Genomic DNA, 16,210 nt, shown 5'->3' with positions numbered 1-16,210 from the left:
GATTCTTTAAGTGAAAAAACAAACAATTTCACTGATATCCGACTCATATATGAGGGGTATCCAGATTTTCTCTTTTCAAAACTTTAGCAATTCCTTCAGTAATCAACTCAGAAATGCTGCATTTGGTTCACTTAGCCATGCTCCCATTGTATCAATCACTGTGCAGGACATTTCTCATTCATTGCCATTGTAAATGTGTTACAGCTTTCATTTTTTAGTTCTGCACTAACCAAGAGTAAGTCTTTTAGTTAACACACATGTATGCATGCCAAACAACAGCTACTATTAAGAGCCCTTTATGGCTATCCCTCGCTTCCCATGGTTTCAGTTCAACCAGCTTTATTTGCATGGATGAAACGGCAGATTTACATCTGGCAAAGGTAACAAGGAAAAAGCATTCAGAAACTTCTAAAAAGGAGATAAACTGCTTGAAACTCCTAAAATAATTTGACAGAATATTCAACAAGTATTCCCTGTAAAATGCTAAAGGAAAATGTTTAGGAATCCACAATCCTCTCTCATATGCTCTGTTCTCAGCTAGGTTCCAACACCTGACTTTACAGTTGTTGAGAAGATTGCTGTACTCTGGCTTGGCTACAAACATCTGGCTTGGCCATTACTCCAATTTTCCATCTTCTGGCTGACAAGGGAGCCATTTGGCATATCGGTTTGTGGAACAGTTCAAAGGTGTAGACACAAACATATCTTCATCATTCAGACATGTTTCTGCACCCCAAATAAAAGCTTTCTTTTACTTCATCTGCTGCTAAAGATCACCTTGAGATATGGTCAGTGAATTCTGCCTCCCACTTTTTCGCAAAACCGCCAATCCTGTTAACAACTCTCTTGAATTATTAATGTGCTGCTCCTGAAATTTGAATGTTTCCCCCAAATCATGAAATGCTAGCACAAGACCAAACAAACAAACACACACACACACCAAAAAACAAATGTGAAATCAACAGCTTGGAGGAAAACTAATTTATAAAGCATCAATGATGAATTTGGGTACTTCATCCTAGTGATGAAAACAGGCCTGCACAATGCCACAGGGAGAATACCTCCTAAGAACATTTTGTCTACCAATACTGATGCTTGCATGCTGTCTAGTTTCAGTTGCATAGATTATTCAATTTAATTTCTGCACTGACATTTCTCATGGCTTGTCTGCACCTAAGTTCAATATTGGCACTGGTAATACCTTGTGTCAGAATACACACTGAGATATAAAATTTAAATTTAGTTATTTCTCTTCTATGTTTTAATTTCCAGTATACTTTATCCATACCAGTGACCTCATTACAATAAAGCACAGTGTTCCCTTTCAGTTCATTCCTCAAGCTTTGCCTTGGAAATGAAAATATATGATGAATTGTGTACCTAGTATAAACATAACTAATGCCAGACTCCAGTGTTAGAATTGCTGACAAATGCTAAAATGTTACATACTCACTGAGCCACTAATGATATAAGTTGTTATAGGAAGTGGTTACCAGCAGGGTGGGAAATCTTTTGATAGCATTGCCTTTGGAAAATGCAGAGAGGAGAAAGTGAATGTGAACAGCAAAGAACAGTAGAAAAAGCCGAGGGGATCCGGGGAAGTTATGTGTCAAAGAAAGACAAACTTGAAGGAATAGGAGTACATGAGAAAAACAAATCAAGTAGTAAGAGAAAGACAGAAAGAGATAGAGTAGGAACTAGAGCATGAAGCAGAAAGGCAGGGTCATAATGAAAGGCGAAAGGACAAGCAACAGGTAATGGGAAATGGTGAGTAAAAAAAATAAGGCAGTAAGGTGACTCAGGAAGAGGAGAAATGGCTACAAAACAGAAGTAGCTGTAGAAAATCCATGCTGCCAAAATAAGCAACTGACAGTGCTTACACAGAGAAGAGAGTTCAGACACCGGAAAGCAATCTGGATATTAGACCCATGCATAATTAAGTAAGAGGCAAAGATTCAAAAGACATTTAAAAAAAATAAAATCAAATCAAATAAAAAAAATTGAGACCACAAACTATTCTCTATCCCTCACTGAAAATAATTGTTCACTGTTTAACAGAGTATTTTGCATAGACTACTGACAGATTCCCCAGCATACACAGGGGTGTCACCCCCTTCTGTACTCCACTTAGCTTGAAAAAGGATACTGTGTTGTCCAAAAGCTTGCTAGAAATATCAACCCACCTTCAAATTGGTTTAATAAAAGATATCAACTCAATCTAGAAAGTCTATCATATAGACCCAGACCAATATGGCTAACCCCAAAAGAAAACTCCCACTGTTAAATAGACAGTTTGTTTTGTAGAAGCACGGAAAATAGAAGTACATTAAAAAAAAACCCACAAGAACAATAACCCTGATCCCACGCTAGGGGAAGGCAAGCTTAATACTATCTTTTTACTAAAGAATGAATTCATCAATATGATGCTTGATCACCAGCTACATATGTACAGAACCTTCTTGTCCTAGCCACTTTTAAATAAGTTTTTTATGCAACTGAAATGCAGGCTAGAGGTAAATGTAACAAATGAAACCTTTTCAAGTGAAATGCACGTGGAAACATTTCAAAAAAGGAAATGTCATAGCCAGTGGATGAAGGCTGTATTGTTCCCGGCATTTCAAATGTTGCAGCTTGCTCTAGCACCAGGCACAGGGCACTAGACTAGCCTGCAACAACTTGTAGCATAGTGATGGGAGGCAGCAGAGAGGGTACAGCAGTGAGCAGGAGAGGAGACATAGGCAGAGTTGGGGGAGTGGGCACTGGGTGCTCCCAAATCCCCTGAAACTCTCTTCTCTCTGCTTAAGAGGGAAGGGGTAGAGAAGACAGGGCTGGATGGTTCAGCTCTGATTTTGGTGCAAGAGTCTGGCATCTGTACAACTGTGTACATCTTTTAAGGCCTTTGAAACATTAATTCTTGTGCCTGTCCACACCCTAGGGCAGCAGTTCCCAATCTGTTGTACACGTACCACCATTGGTATGCAGACAACCTGTCAGAGGTACGTGTTAACAGATTATAATTACTTTATATGACAAAAATTTGCTGGTGGTACTTAAGGCTGTATTGGTTTACATTGGTGGTGCACAATTTGTCAGTTTGAGAACTGCTGCCCTAAGGCAAAAAAAGGGCATGCTTATGAACGTATGTTACTGTAATCCTGATTCTTAACAAGTGTCCTGCAGGAGAAATCTATCCCTCCTACCACCATAACTAAGATGGTATTTTGAGTTACTCCGTTTTCATTTGCCAGCTGTTTTGCAGGACCATCTCAGCATTCCAAACAAGCAAGATGCCACTGAATTGTCATCTGAGCAAATGAACAAAGTGAAAGAACAGCAGCAGCACAGACCCAGCAATCATTTACCTCCAATTTTGAATTTACCATTTCTTTGCATTTCGAGTTTCATAGTTAGCAGGGTTGGAAGGGACCTGAGCAGATCATCAAGTCCAACCGCCTGCCACAGGCAGGAAAGAATGCTGGGGTCAGACGATCCCGACAAGGTGCCTATCTAGCCTCCTCTTCAAGACCCCTAGGGTAGGAGCGAGGAACACTTCCCTTGGAAGTTGGTTCCAGATCCTGGCCACCCTGACTGTGAAGTAGTACCTCCAGATATCCAGCCTGAATCTGCTCTCTGTCAGCTTATGGCCATTGTTCCTTGTTACTCCCCGTAGTGCTCGGGGGAAACAGGGACTCTCCCATTGCCTGCTGGTCTCCCTTGGCCAGTATATAGACAGCCACTAGATCCCCTCTCAGCCTCCTTTTGTGGAGGCTGAACAGGTTCAGATCCCGTAGCCTATCCTCATAGGACCTGCCCTGTTGCCCCTTGATTATGTGGGTGGCCCTCCTCTGGACCCTCTCAATGTTGTCCACATCCCTCCTGAAGTGTGGCACCCAGAACTGGATGCAGTACTCCAACTAGGGCCTGACCAAGGTTGCACAGAGGGGGAGGATCACCTCCTTGGACCTGCTCATGATGCATCTGTGGATGCATGACAAGGTGTGGTTAGACTTTCTGACTGCATCCCCACATTAGCAGCCCATGTTCATCTTTGAGTCAGTAATGACTCCAAGATCCTTTTCTGCCTCTGTGCTGGTGAAAGGGGAGTTCCCCAGCCTTTAAGTGTGCTGCTGGTTCTTCCTCCCCAGGTGCAGTACCTTGCACTTGTCAGTGTTGAAACCCATCCTATTCTCATCCGCCCACCTCTGTAACCTGTCCAGATCTGATTGTAGTTTGTCCCTCCCCTCTAGCATGCCCCACCTTCCCCCGCATGGTAGTGTTATCTGTGAATTTGAATAGGGTGCTATTCACCCTTCATCCAAGTCGCTGATGAAGATGTTGAACAGCACAGGTGCGAGGACCAAGCCCTGCGGAACCCCACTGCCCACATCTTTCCAGGTTGAAAAGGACCCATCCACCACCACTCTCTGGGTATGGCCCTCTAGCCAACTGGCGATCCACCTGACCGTGTAGGGATCAACACCACAGTTGCCTAATTTTTTAAATGAGAATGGGGTGAGAGACAGTGTCGAAGGCTTTTCTAAAGTCCAGAAGGACTACGTCCACTGCGAAATAAGTTGACCCCCAAAATAATATCACATAGGACAAGTTTACTCAAAACTATAATACATAAAGTTGCATGAGATAGAAACAAAAAGTTAGTTCTTGTCTGGTTCTACTTAGCTTTTTCTTCCATGTCTGCTGGAGCATATTATGGCAGAACTTGAAAAAGACAGCCACAGAACCTGGCCCCCAGGTGCCTGGTTAAAACAGGCTTCCACCGCAATAACTGCATACCATTGCAAATCCAGAACAAGCCAAATTATTCCAAAAAGTAAATAAATCAAGATAGGAAGGTTTTACATCAAATAGTCTAATAGCATCTAGGGGAACAGAAGCAGTAGTCCAACACATCTGGACAGGCTCTCCAGGATTCCTAATGCATGAATCACCAGTAAGTCTGTCCTTTTTTAATCACTTCTTCCCTTCCTCTGATCTCATTCACCCACCTCTAGTGCAACTACTGATGCAGAGTATAGCCATTTTCAGCCTCTCTCTGTGACGCTAACAAAAACAGATAATGCAAAAATAAACAGAATAAAAATAGGAGTAAGATTTTTTTTTTGGCATTTGACCAAGGCTACCATTTCTCTGCTGCATTAATGGTGGATGAGCAGCAGTAGGTATTAGAGGAACATGAAGCAAAGCAGCAGTACAGATCAATTATGAGAAATATAAAGGTAAGCTTAATTTGAAAGATTTTCCTCATTTGGCAATGAGGTAAGAATAGTGGCGAGAGAGAGGATGAGAAGAACAATAGAGATATAATGAAGTAGAAATACTGAAACCACTAGTTGAGCAACATGTATTTATGGTGTAGAGTTCTAAAAAAAATTAATAGTGAATATGTTTGCAGACCATTAGCCTTGGGGAATTGGTAGAAGTATCAGACGCACACATATCGAAATATGCCCATCTGGTAAAGCATTTTGCAGAACACAGCACTTTGGCTACTATCCTTCTCAAAAGCACGAATCTGGCTCCAAAGTCAAAAAGTCAAGGACAAAATTAAAATAATAATATGAATTCACTATTCTAATATTATAAAAGCCTAAGTCTGTCTGTCCAGCCATCTGTAACACTTTATTCGCACTCCGACTGGCTGACGGAAACAGCCAATCAGTGCTCCAAGGGTGGGGGAGTGCCGCCATGATTCTGAAGTCACACCAAGGACCAGACAAGGGGTGGGGGAGCTGAGGCCAGCGCTGCTGATAGGCCAATACCTACTGCTGTTATTGTTTCTGCCAATTCTCTTTCTGAAAGAAATTAAGGAGAATTCCTTCTGCTACTGATATTCAAGTGAAATGAAAGGGATTTGGGATTTGGAGAGGGCTCTCAACTGAGAATCCAGACATAAATTGCAGCTGACCTTCCATAAATCAACTGACCTCTGAACTTCTTCTTCCCTCTCAACCTCAAATCTCACCAGAAAAGAAACTCCACCTTTTAAAAATCTCTATCCAGCGCCTAAGTTAAAAGGGGCATGAACTCAGAGAAAGCCATCAAGTGTTACTATAAGCCAACAACAGGCTATTACATCTACTGAGAAGTGTGTGAGGGACTACGAAAACATGGAACAACCAAACACTGTACTTAAAAGAAGAAAAGCACAGCTCAGTCTCAACTAAAAACTCTCCATACAGTTGGAGCTCACTTATCTGACTGCAAAAATTTTATAGGGTGACAATGGACAGCTTCCATTTTATGTCTCCCATGGGCTTCCGTGTTTTGTCATGGAAATTACCTCTTTAACGTGAGTGTGAAAAGACACAGACATATCCAGCAGGATCTTGCGTTGCTCCACACGCCGAACAAAGTCCTGTATCCGGTCTTCAAGCTGATGGGCAGCCTGATAAATCTCTTCTGGGTCACACTCCCCCGTCTGAGCCAGTTGCTCAGCTGCTTCAAGTAACTTATCTGCATTGGTATATGTGTTCTGCAGAACAGTAAGAAACAGCTTTGTAGAGTTAAATAGGTTTAAGTCAACACTGACTGAAAACATAGTTTAAAGCTGTAATAGCATTGCTCTTGGTTGGAATCCAACTGCGAAAAAAGATGCCGTTAAACATTAGGTTTCTGAAATGTCATGTCAGTAGCCTTGTCATGATGATCATTACAGTACATACTTTACTGAAATCCTCTGACCATGTCTGTTACACTGGAGGAAAGAGAATATCCATCTGTATCAGCTGTCACTTCAATCTATAGAGCAGTACACTGTCATGTTTCTCAGCCTACAGCCAATTACTAGTACAAAGACAACATGTACCAATGCCTGCTTAACTTGGCTTCAGTTTCACAGTAACACCAAGATCTGATTACTTTTTCCTGAGGATGCTAGTAGGATGGGAATTATTTCAGTGGTATGTAAAAAAAATTTAAGGACATCGATGTCTGCCTCTTTTATAACAGATTCAGGACCTGGTCTATTCCTTTTCAGACTAGTCCCAAAAATCCACTAAACAGCTTTATGGTCCAATAACTTATAAATTATCATTTTAAAAAGCTATTTAACATATCAGGATAAACAGGATGAGAGGCAGGAAGAAAGTTTTTTTTCTTTAAAGTCCTCTACAGAAGACAAAATAGGTTTAAATCGTACTTTACTACTGCAGTTAGACAATATTCCATTTACGTAGCAAGGTAAGAAGAATTTACAATAAATTCTATGTTTCTTATAATATACAATTACAACAGTTGCAAGCTATTTAACTCCAAGTAAGAACCTGTAAGACGTTCAGGTGCTAATGCCTGAATAATTTCAGAGTGGAAGTAAGTGAGGCAAGTACTAGTAGCTGCATAGGAGGAGGGAGGGTTCGGGGGAGAGAGAATGTTGATCTATGCTTTTTGAAAAATATGATAGACGTCAGCAGTTAAAAAAATAAGGGGAGCTCAAATCAGAGCACAAAAACTACCATCCCAAGAAAGAAAAATGTTAGAACAAGTTTCCACACACAAACCAAAACACTGAAGTAGCAATTTTACTTCACATAGTCCTCTCAACTTCAACCATGTGCTATATAGATTTTCCACATACTATATATTTAAAATAATTTGTTAATCAATGACTTGTTGCCTTGAGGGAATCGGCACATGATTGCAGGGTTTAGTATTTCTAACAACAGGAGAACTTGATGTCCTCTCTCACAAGTAATGATGAGGCCTAGACTACCCAGGAGCTTTACAAGTGGTTGTATAAGTAAATCCTCCTATGGTAGACTCTACAAATTTTGGGAAACAGCTTGTGCCAGTATCAGGCTAATCTCATTCTCTGAAATACTAGTGTGATGCTCTATTTTGCCAGTTTAACTGGTAGCAGGTTTTTTGTTGATAGAATGCCATAAAAATAAAACATCTCTGTCAGTCATTACAATATCCACAACAGTTTCCACTCCAAACCTGCCTAAATCATGTGCAGAAATCATCTTTCTACCCTGGCTCTGACAGTTACTGGGTAAGTCCTGCAAAAGTTATTTATGTTGTTGTGTTTCTCCATGTACAAACTGGGATCTGAGTTAATTTGAGAAGAAAAGTAATCTCATGTTTAGTTTACAGGTGTGTATAAAATTGCTTTGGATTTCTTGCTTGAAAATTGTTGTTGATTGTTTTCATTCCATCCAGGAAGAGCACACACCAACTGCAGAAATTTCTACAGCCTGACAAAGAGTTTTTAAAGTGGAAAGCTTGCTTAAAATTTTTCCCCCCAACTATTTAAGTTGGTCTAATAAAAGATATCAGATTCATCCAAAGAACCTTGTCTGCCTATGCTCTTAGACCAACACAGCCACAATCTATACCCCTGTTATCAACTGAAAGCACTTGAAAATCATCTTAACACACCTTCATATTAAATCTGTAATGTTTGTGTTTGCCTGTCTTTATGCCTGTTTAGATTCAGCGTAGTGCCTGCCTTGATATTTCTTTGAAAAACATGGTCTTTTCCCTCACTTTTTCCATCCTGCCTTCTGTTATGCCATAAATAATCAAATGTCATCACAGGAACACTTTAATGAAGGGCATACATGTCCTACAAACCCAACACAGGTTCTTGAATGGGATGCAACACCCTGCAGAGCCCAAATTGGTTAGTTTTTGTAATGCATGTAGTATAACCAAGTTATGGTGGCTCACAAAGCAAATGGGGACTACCTTTACAATTACACATTTCCAGCTCCTTGCCAGATGTATTACCACCAGCTCTCCAACCCTAATCAGAGACATCTCTCAGGTCTTCTACCTCAAGAAAAATGCACCCCTTCTAGGTAACAGAATTTATTACTTAGTTCCACACCAGCAGCTTAAAACATGACAGTTCAGAACCTCTTCTGATTAAATGTTCATGTTTTAAGTGCTATAATCAAAGTTCAAATACAAAACCCAAAATAGTTCAATTCTCAAACTGATAAACTTTAGGAATGAAACTGTGAAGGAACTCAAGGGCAACTCCCAGATTCGACCGACTTAACTATTTATCTTGCTAAAACTGTATTTTTATTTTATTTTTTTTTTTTTTTTTGGAGAATTCCAAGAGCTTCCTTTGTGTATCAGATTCATCTTTCCACCAACTGGAAAATGACCTAGTTGAATTTAATAGTTGAAATAATCTGGAAGTTACTTTTGAAGGGATTCCATACAACATCTGCAAAAAGCAAACAGCAAAATGGTAAGTTCTCACACTTAGTAGAATATTCCTTCACACACTATTAATGTACATGAAATTTGTGAGAGTTGCAGTCTTAGGAAGGGAAGTCTTTCATTCTAGTCTTTCACAAACCAGATTGCCAGTACCTAATCAGCAACCCCTTCTACAACAGACAATATGAAGACAACAGAAGAGAGTTACAGGAAGACTGTTTTGCTTTTAATGTAACCTTCTGTTCCTTAGAGCAGTAATTTTGGTATCTTGTAGTCTCATTATTTTAAAACATTCACCCCACACTCTACCTACATTCCTACCCATAGTTCTAGAATAACCACATTTCTAGTGAGAGACTGGAGGATTCACTTCATTGCAAGGAATGGGACAGCTCACATATTTTAACATACGTATTTAAAATTTGTGTAAATGCTTTCCTATGGCCCCTGGTGACCATAATATTTAAATGTGGACTCGAAGTTTCCTTCATAGTAAAAGCTGCCATCCATTTCTGCAAAGCTATGCAAAAGGCTGTCATGAGGGTTTTGGTAACAAACTTATTATTTTGAAGTGCTTCACATTAAACTGAACCATTTTGCCTGAAAAGCAGAAAAGGTGCCTGGGAAAAAAAGACACCTCACATCAGACCATACAACACAGGGAGAATATAGACCCTTTCTTTTATACTAAGAATGTTAGTTAACAAGGCCCACAGAAACTATCCTAGTACAGCAGAAAAACAAAACAAAACAAAAACAAAACTTGAGGCCTACCGAATCCCACTAGTTACAGGATTTTTAAGTACTCGGCCAGTTCAGCACCATGTGAACATGAAGTCCAGCTCTAGGGCACAAAGTCATTGAAAAACAATAGAGGAATCATTTCCATTCTTACTAATGGAGAAGCTGAGACAGCAGTGTTTCATAATAAGGACTTGTATGTTGGTGCTGGTTAAATTAAAACTATAGGATTCTATGAACACCGCGTGCCCCCTCCTGAGGCTGGGTGGTTCGGTGTCAGCACAGCACAGGCAATGGTGCGGTGTCAGCAGTGGGAGCGTGGTGTCCGCAAGGGTCAAGCTCCCACAGGCAGCCACAGCGGTGTCGGTGGTGAGGGGGAAAGGAGGGAGTGGAGACTGCCTGCAGGCACCACCAGCAGTGCTTTTTGCAGGGGGTGCACTGCCAAGCTCAGGAGGTGCACGTACACCTGAGTGCAGCTCCTACGTGTTGCCAATGCAGGAGTCAATTGAACTTAGTTCCATGCTTGGTTCATTTACCCAATGCTTTAAAAACCCTTCTCTTCTCTAATGGCCAATATCAGACAAAGGGAAGGAAAAGATTGGTAAAAAAAAGGCTATGACATCAAATGACCCAGTTGCTATTTAAAATGTCTTGTTTCATTCTTCAGGTCACTGTATAGTGGTGCTACATTTGACTCCTGACAGGTGCGGTGCGTAGGGGGTGCACGTGCACCCCCTGTGCATGATGGTGCACCACCTATAAAAAGGTCCCCCAAAAAAGTGTTTTTGTGTATAGCAGGCTTCAAAGAAGAGATAAAAGAGCAGGCAGGTGAGCAGACTCAAGGGCTTGTCCTTTGCTGGAAATAATTGTCCATTTGATAGAAATAGTGGCTGATGTCTGCAGTGCTATGAAACAGGTTCTTATATTGCCTTTTCCTGAAGGATTAAAACAATATTTGGATTTAAATACTCAAAGACAGGGTGTATATTTTTATTGTCTACTTATATTCAGTTTTAGGCTACAGGAAAAGTTGCAAGGGTGTGCCCTGTTTTGGCAGCCACTGCAGAATCAGAAATTTGTGATGAAAAAAAGGCATATTAGATCATCTAATTTACTCTTCTGCCAGTGAAAAAATAGCTCTCTACAGTATATTTAAGTACTTTGTCCTGTCTAGCTTTGAATGTCTCAGGCAACAGACACCACCCATTCCCAATAGAGATTATTTTGCAATCTAGTACAAGTTAGCTTTAGGAAATGTTTATTTATATTTTGGCCTAAAAAAGTTTCCCTTTATTCATCTACATTACACATAGAGTAGAGTACTCCCATTATGCCTAGCATACTTCCCTACTCCTACCAGGTGTTAACATCCTCAAAAGTATTCTTATTCTGTCATCTCTCTTTAATTGTATTTTAGACCTTTTTGTATGCAAATATCAAAGTATGAAAATGTATGGACTTCATCTCTGGTGTCTTAGAAGATGAGATTCTAGTTGCTCTGGTCCACAATGCGGCTGAAAGGGGCATAGCGGAAGAAAGTCACATTATCATTAGTGAAACTATAGGTATTTTTAGGGAATCCAGGATTTATGTACAGGATTAAAGCATCTTGGAACTATTTGTGAGAATATAATGAGATGTCTGTTCTCATAGTATTTCAGTTGCTGGATGGTAGAAGGTCTCTAAGTCCAGGTCTCACGTGATAGCTCCATAAAACTTATAACTAGAACTCATTGTAACAAATCCCCATTCTCACACATGCAACATCTGAGTCTTCAGTGCAGCCTTTGATAAATCCATTCATACCCATCACTGATTCTTTACTTCGGATTCTATTATTTTCCTAGAGTAGTCTGGTTGTCTGAATATAGCTTTTATGAGTTTACTAGAGAACTGTGAAGTTACACAGTACCTGAAGTTTCCTTAGCAAACAAAGTAAGTTAGACAATCCCCCTGCAAACTGTGTGTGTTGACCATTCTAATGGTGTTAATAAAACCAACTATCAGGTAATGATGCAGGAATCAGTGCAGTTCACATTTTTACATGCCCACCTTTTTGTGGGGGAGGGGTACTTAGCCTTCCCTCCACATCTTCAAGAGACAAGCTACTATTTAAATTAAAAGCCCATTCCTTTTAAGAAGGATCACCACAGTACATTCTTCCATGCCTCTTAAATACACATTAAGGGATACACAATGATCACTAGTTGTGCATTACTTATTTCCTTATTAATACCTGGCATACACAAGGTTGCAGCAGTTTAACCATTTCACATCTCTAAGTTTCCTCTCAAATTTTATTTATTTATTTTTCTACACAGTTAATTTTCCTAAAAGCTCTGAAGAAAATGTACATTGTTTTGTAAATTTTACTGTTAATTGCATTTGATGGTAGAGCTGCATGGAAGTTTCCCCAACACAACAGTTTTGCTCATTTGACAGGAAGAATATTTTGTGTGGATACATCAATTCCACAGAGAGTTCTGAGAGAAACAAGAAAAAGAGGCTGGCCAGTCTGGTTTCCTGCCACCCCTAGCTCCACCATTCCTCAACTGCCTGGTTACTGAGTAATTTGGGAGCTGGAATTGCTACAGCTTCTGGTTTCCTGGCTCTTGAAACAGCCCTGAGATATTGTTTCCACCACATCCACAGGCTGTTAGCTAAATTTGAGTGTCTACACTTTAAGGCCTCACCGCCACCTTGCATTTCTTAATTTTATTTTATTCCCATTGTCAGAAATATCTGTTGTTTAATGTTTTACTTGACATGGATATGCCAGGTTCAACCAACTGGTTGAACACCTCACTTCCCAATGTGTTTTAATTGATTACATTGAAAGATGGGTTTCTCATAGGCTCGGTTGAGGCTTTTGTTTTCTTATGTGATTGTTTCCATCTTTTCACACTAGCACACTATAACGCACAAGAACTGATGCAGTCAAGAAACTGCAATGTTCGTATCTGCTGAATTAAGGAGGAGGCCCCTGAGACGTTTCCTGCAGCTTCTGCTTTAAACAGCACCGCTTCTCTATACTACAGGAACATATCAGTTGTCCCAATTATTTCAAATACTTATTTTCACCGGGGAATTGAGAACCCAAACCAGCAAAATAACCAGGTTCTATTTCATTAGGAAGTTAAGCTTTTAGGCTTCTTACATTTATCTTTTCCCCTTCTTTTACAGTAGTTCTCCCACTTGCTTCTTCAAGGGAGAAATGCAACTGAAAAAGGAAATAAAAGCCTATTTCACAACTAAAATAGTTTTAATTTAGTTAATGCTTAAAAACTTTAATTTCCATGATATAGGAAGGCCTGTTTCTCTGACCACAGGATAAGTCGAGTTTAGTTTTAAAAAAAAAAAAAGAGTGTTAACATCCTTAAGTAACAGCAGCACAATTGGTCAACATGTTGTGGGTTGAAACACTTACCTGTGCTACTTCTTCAAAGTCTTCATGACGTTTCTGCAAAGCTCGGGCGCGATGTAAGGATTTTCCTACCCCGGTGTGTTTGCTAAGGAAAGCTTCCCCATGATTTTCAATCCAATCCAACACCTGTAACAAACAGCATAAAAATGAGCCTAAAACGTAAAAGGGAAGCATCTGTTTTGCTCCAAATACTGCTTCTGGTTGTATAAGGAAGGCAATAAAATTCAGCTTTCCAAGAACAAAAAAAGCTCTTATGACACTAGAATGAGAACTGTACTGATACATGTAACATCAATTTCTCCACTACAAGCAAAGTTTAAGTTCACCTTGAAAGCTACCTTGACAGTTACCGAACCAGTAGTTATCTACAGCCAGCTCAATTAGAGTATTATCAAAGTCTACTGTATTCCCCAGCAAAGAGAACCATGACTATGCAAGCTGCAAGTTCTTTTATAGCTGAATTTAGATTCTACAATTCAAGGGGTTCCATTCGGTTATTCTAGAAAACAAATGTTAATCCAAAAGACTTGGATTCTATGTTGACACTGAATTCAGTTTCACACATCTGTTACTTTTAACTTGTTAACAATCTTGAGTACAGTCACCCAGAACAGCTGGGAATTTAAGGAGTGGTACAAGTAATTGAAACTTTTGGAAAGCAGGGATAGATTGGTGAGACAAACCCACACGGTGGCTGCCTTCACTGAACAAGAGAAGATAGTCACCCTTGGCGATATTGCTTTTAGATTCTCTGCAGTCTCTTCAGACAACCTCAAAGTAAAAAGAATCAAGGTTGATCACCATTAGAGATTTTTTTTTGTTTACTTCTCAACAAAGCTTTGGCTGTGGAGCAGTGCTTGGAATTTTGAAGTCACCGCACACAGGAAAACTCTGGTTACAATGACCTTAAAACCTATACGACATTTGCCTGTAATTACCTATTAATGAATGTCACATGACCCTAAGCAGCATGTAAATGGAAAGCACACAGAGTACTATTTTTCAGGAGTGTTCTTATTTCTCTTACAGTGACCGAGAGACTAAGAAAAGGGACTGTATTCAGAAAGCAATCCCAGAATCATACCATTATGTTTCATAAAGGCTTCCAAACTACAACAGGATTTTCCCCTCAACCATGATTTTAAAGCTAACAAAGGAAGTTCACAAAACAAGTTCTGATTAAGCAGCAACATCCTTAAATCCAAATGCCTGGCCCTGCAGATTCTATACTGCACAATGAATTCTTATAGACTGGAAATATTTCCAGAGAATATGTAGACACATAATAAATAGGAAGTAAATGCATCTTGGAGCTGCCATTTGATATCAAACTTTCATTTATTTTCATTGTGTAAATCCTGACTTTCAAAATTACTAAATGTTAATACATTTTTAATATAGTCAGCCAAATAATTATACATCATTGAAAAACTGTCAGACAATAGTCAGACAGAGGAAAGTCTTCCAGAACACAGCTTTGGAACTGTTAAATATTACCCACTTAACATTTTAATACCATCAAACAGGTATGCTTAGCAATAAATTTCTTTTGGGGCTGCAATCTTTATCAAATTTCTCCTGTCCCCTTTTCAGAATTCTGCATGTTATCTCACCTTATACAATCATTTGCCAATTTGCTTTACTCAAGTCTACCAAGCAATTTAAGTACTTTTTTCCTCCTATTTAGGGCAATATATAAGCCAGGACAGCAATCTAAAAGGGACCAGGATTCTCTTCCTTGGGCAAGACTAACAAATTTGCTATGCAAGCCCCATTCTCATAAATACAAATTTAACTATGAGCTTACATAACCGCTACCTATATTTTTATGTAAAAATTCTGGTTTTATTTGCTGGTACTATAGGAATCAAAAAAATCCCAAGTTTGATGTTCAAATTCTGGTTGGCAAGATCAATGGTTCAGTTCCTTCTTAAGCTTGTTGTCTTCCATATACATATTTTTATTTGACATAGAACACAATGCCTTCTCTCCAGTTTATACAGTCAGTCACTTAAATCCCATACTGGACTCCATTTATGTTGGATAACACAATGAAGAATAAAACAAACATGTTTTTCTCAAGACTATATATATCAAAGTTGTATTTTTTACATTTTTATAGCTTTGTTTCTTATAACTTTCAAGGAAGCAGTTGCCAAAGAAAGCTTAGAAAAATCCATTCAGGAGGAGATACCTGCATAGAATAAGCACCAACATAAAATGACTACACTTGTCCTAGTATAAGTTCAAATCCATTTTTAAAAGCTGTACTAAAACTACAGTTTTACTGCTGCAAGGCTGATTAACTTGATCTCTAAAAGAACAATTAAATATCCAACTGAAAGCTGTAGTTTCTATTTAAATTTATCTTAAATAAAAGGTAACAGATGGAAATTTTAAAGTACAGCTATTAACTCCTCTATTGCTATAGTTCTCTTGGACATTAAGCTCTACCACACAGAATTCTCAGTAGTTTGTAACCTTACGGGGACTAAAACAACTTCATGCACAAGTTTTAAAACATTAACCTCTCCTCCTTGAGCAACCTCCAAGAATTTCTGAGCTCTCAGCCTCAGAAGACAGATATTGTAAAAGAAAACAGGTGGGTAGTTGCCAACCTTGTGCAGAAGTAATTTTTCAAGGGTGTTAGGACCAGATGGAATTAGAAACAAAAAATATACATAGAAGATTTTGCACACAATATTAAGAGCTTCAGAGAAATCATTAAGGCTCCACTCAGCCCCCAGGAAACAAGTTTAATATCTACTCTTTGGATGAGGAGACATATTCAACACCATTCCATGTTAGTGTCAAGAGTGGAAACTAGCTGAAAGCTAGTTTCAAACTAAACAA

General features: G+C 39.3%; 1 protein-coding gene across 4 annotated transcripts in view; it reads right to left on the bottom strand.

Annotated features, from left to right (window-relative positions):
- TRIO (trio Rho guanine nucleotide exchange factor) overlaps positions 1-16,210 on the bottom strand; it is a 394,215-nt gene that overhangs the window by 194,919 nt on the left and 183,086 nt on the right. For all 4 annotated transcript variants that reach the window (XR_016442705.1, XM_090049848.1, XM_090049849.1 and 1 more), the window contains 2 exons: positions 13,361-13,483; positions 6,302-6,493 (listed from right to left, as the gene is read on the bottom strand). Coding sequence is in view for 3 of the 4 variants with exons in the window: in XM_090049848.1 (XP_089905974.1) it covers positions 6,302-6,493; positions 13,361-13,483 (315 nt within the window). In the remaining variant the exon portion in view is untranslated. The remainder of the gene's footprint in view (positions 1-6,301; positions 6,494-13,360; positions 13,484-16,210) is intronic.

Source organism: Crocodylus siamensis, chromosome 5, assembly GCF_052110815.1.
Source record: "Crocodylus siamensis isolate JL-2025a chromosome 5, ASM5211081v1, whole genome shotgun sequence".
Lineage (NCBI taxonomy): Eukaryota > Metazoa > Chordata > Crocodylia > Crocodylidae > Crocodylus > Crocodylus siamensis.
This window is presented reverse-complemented; position numbering and strand designations above follow the sequence as displayed.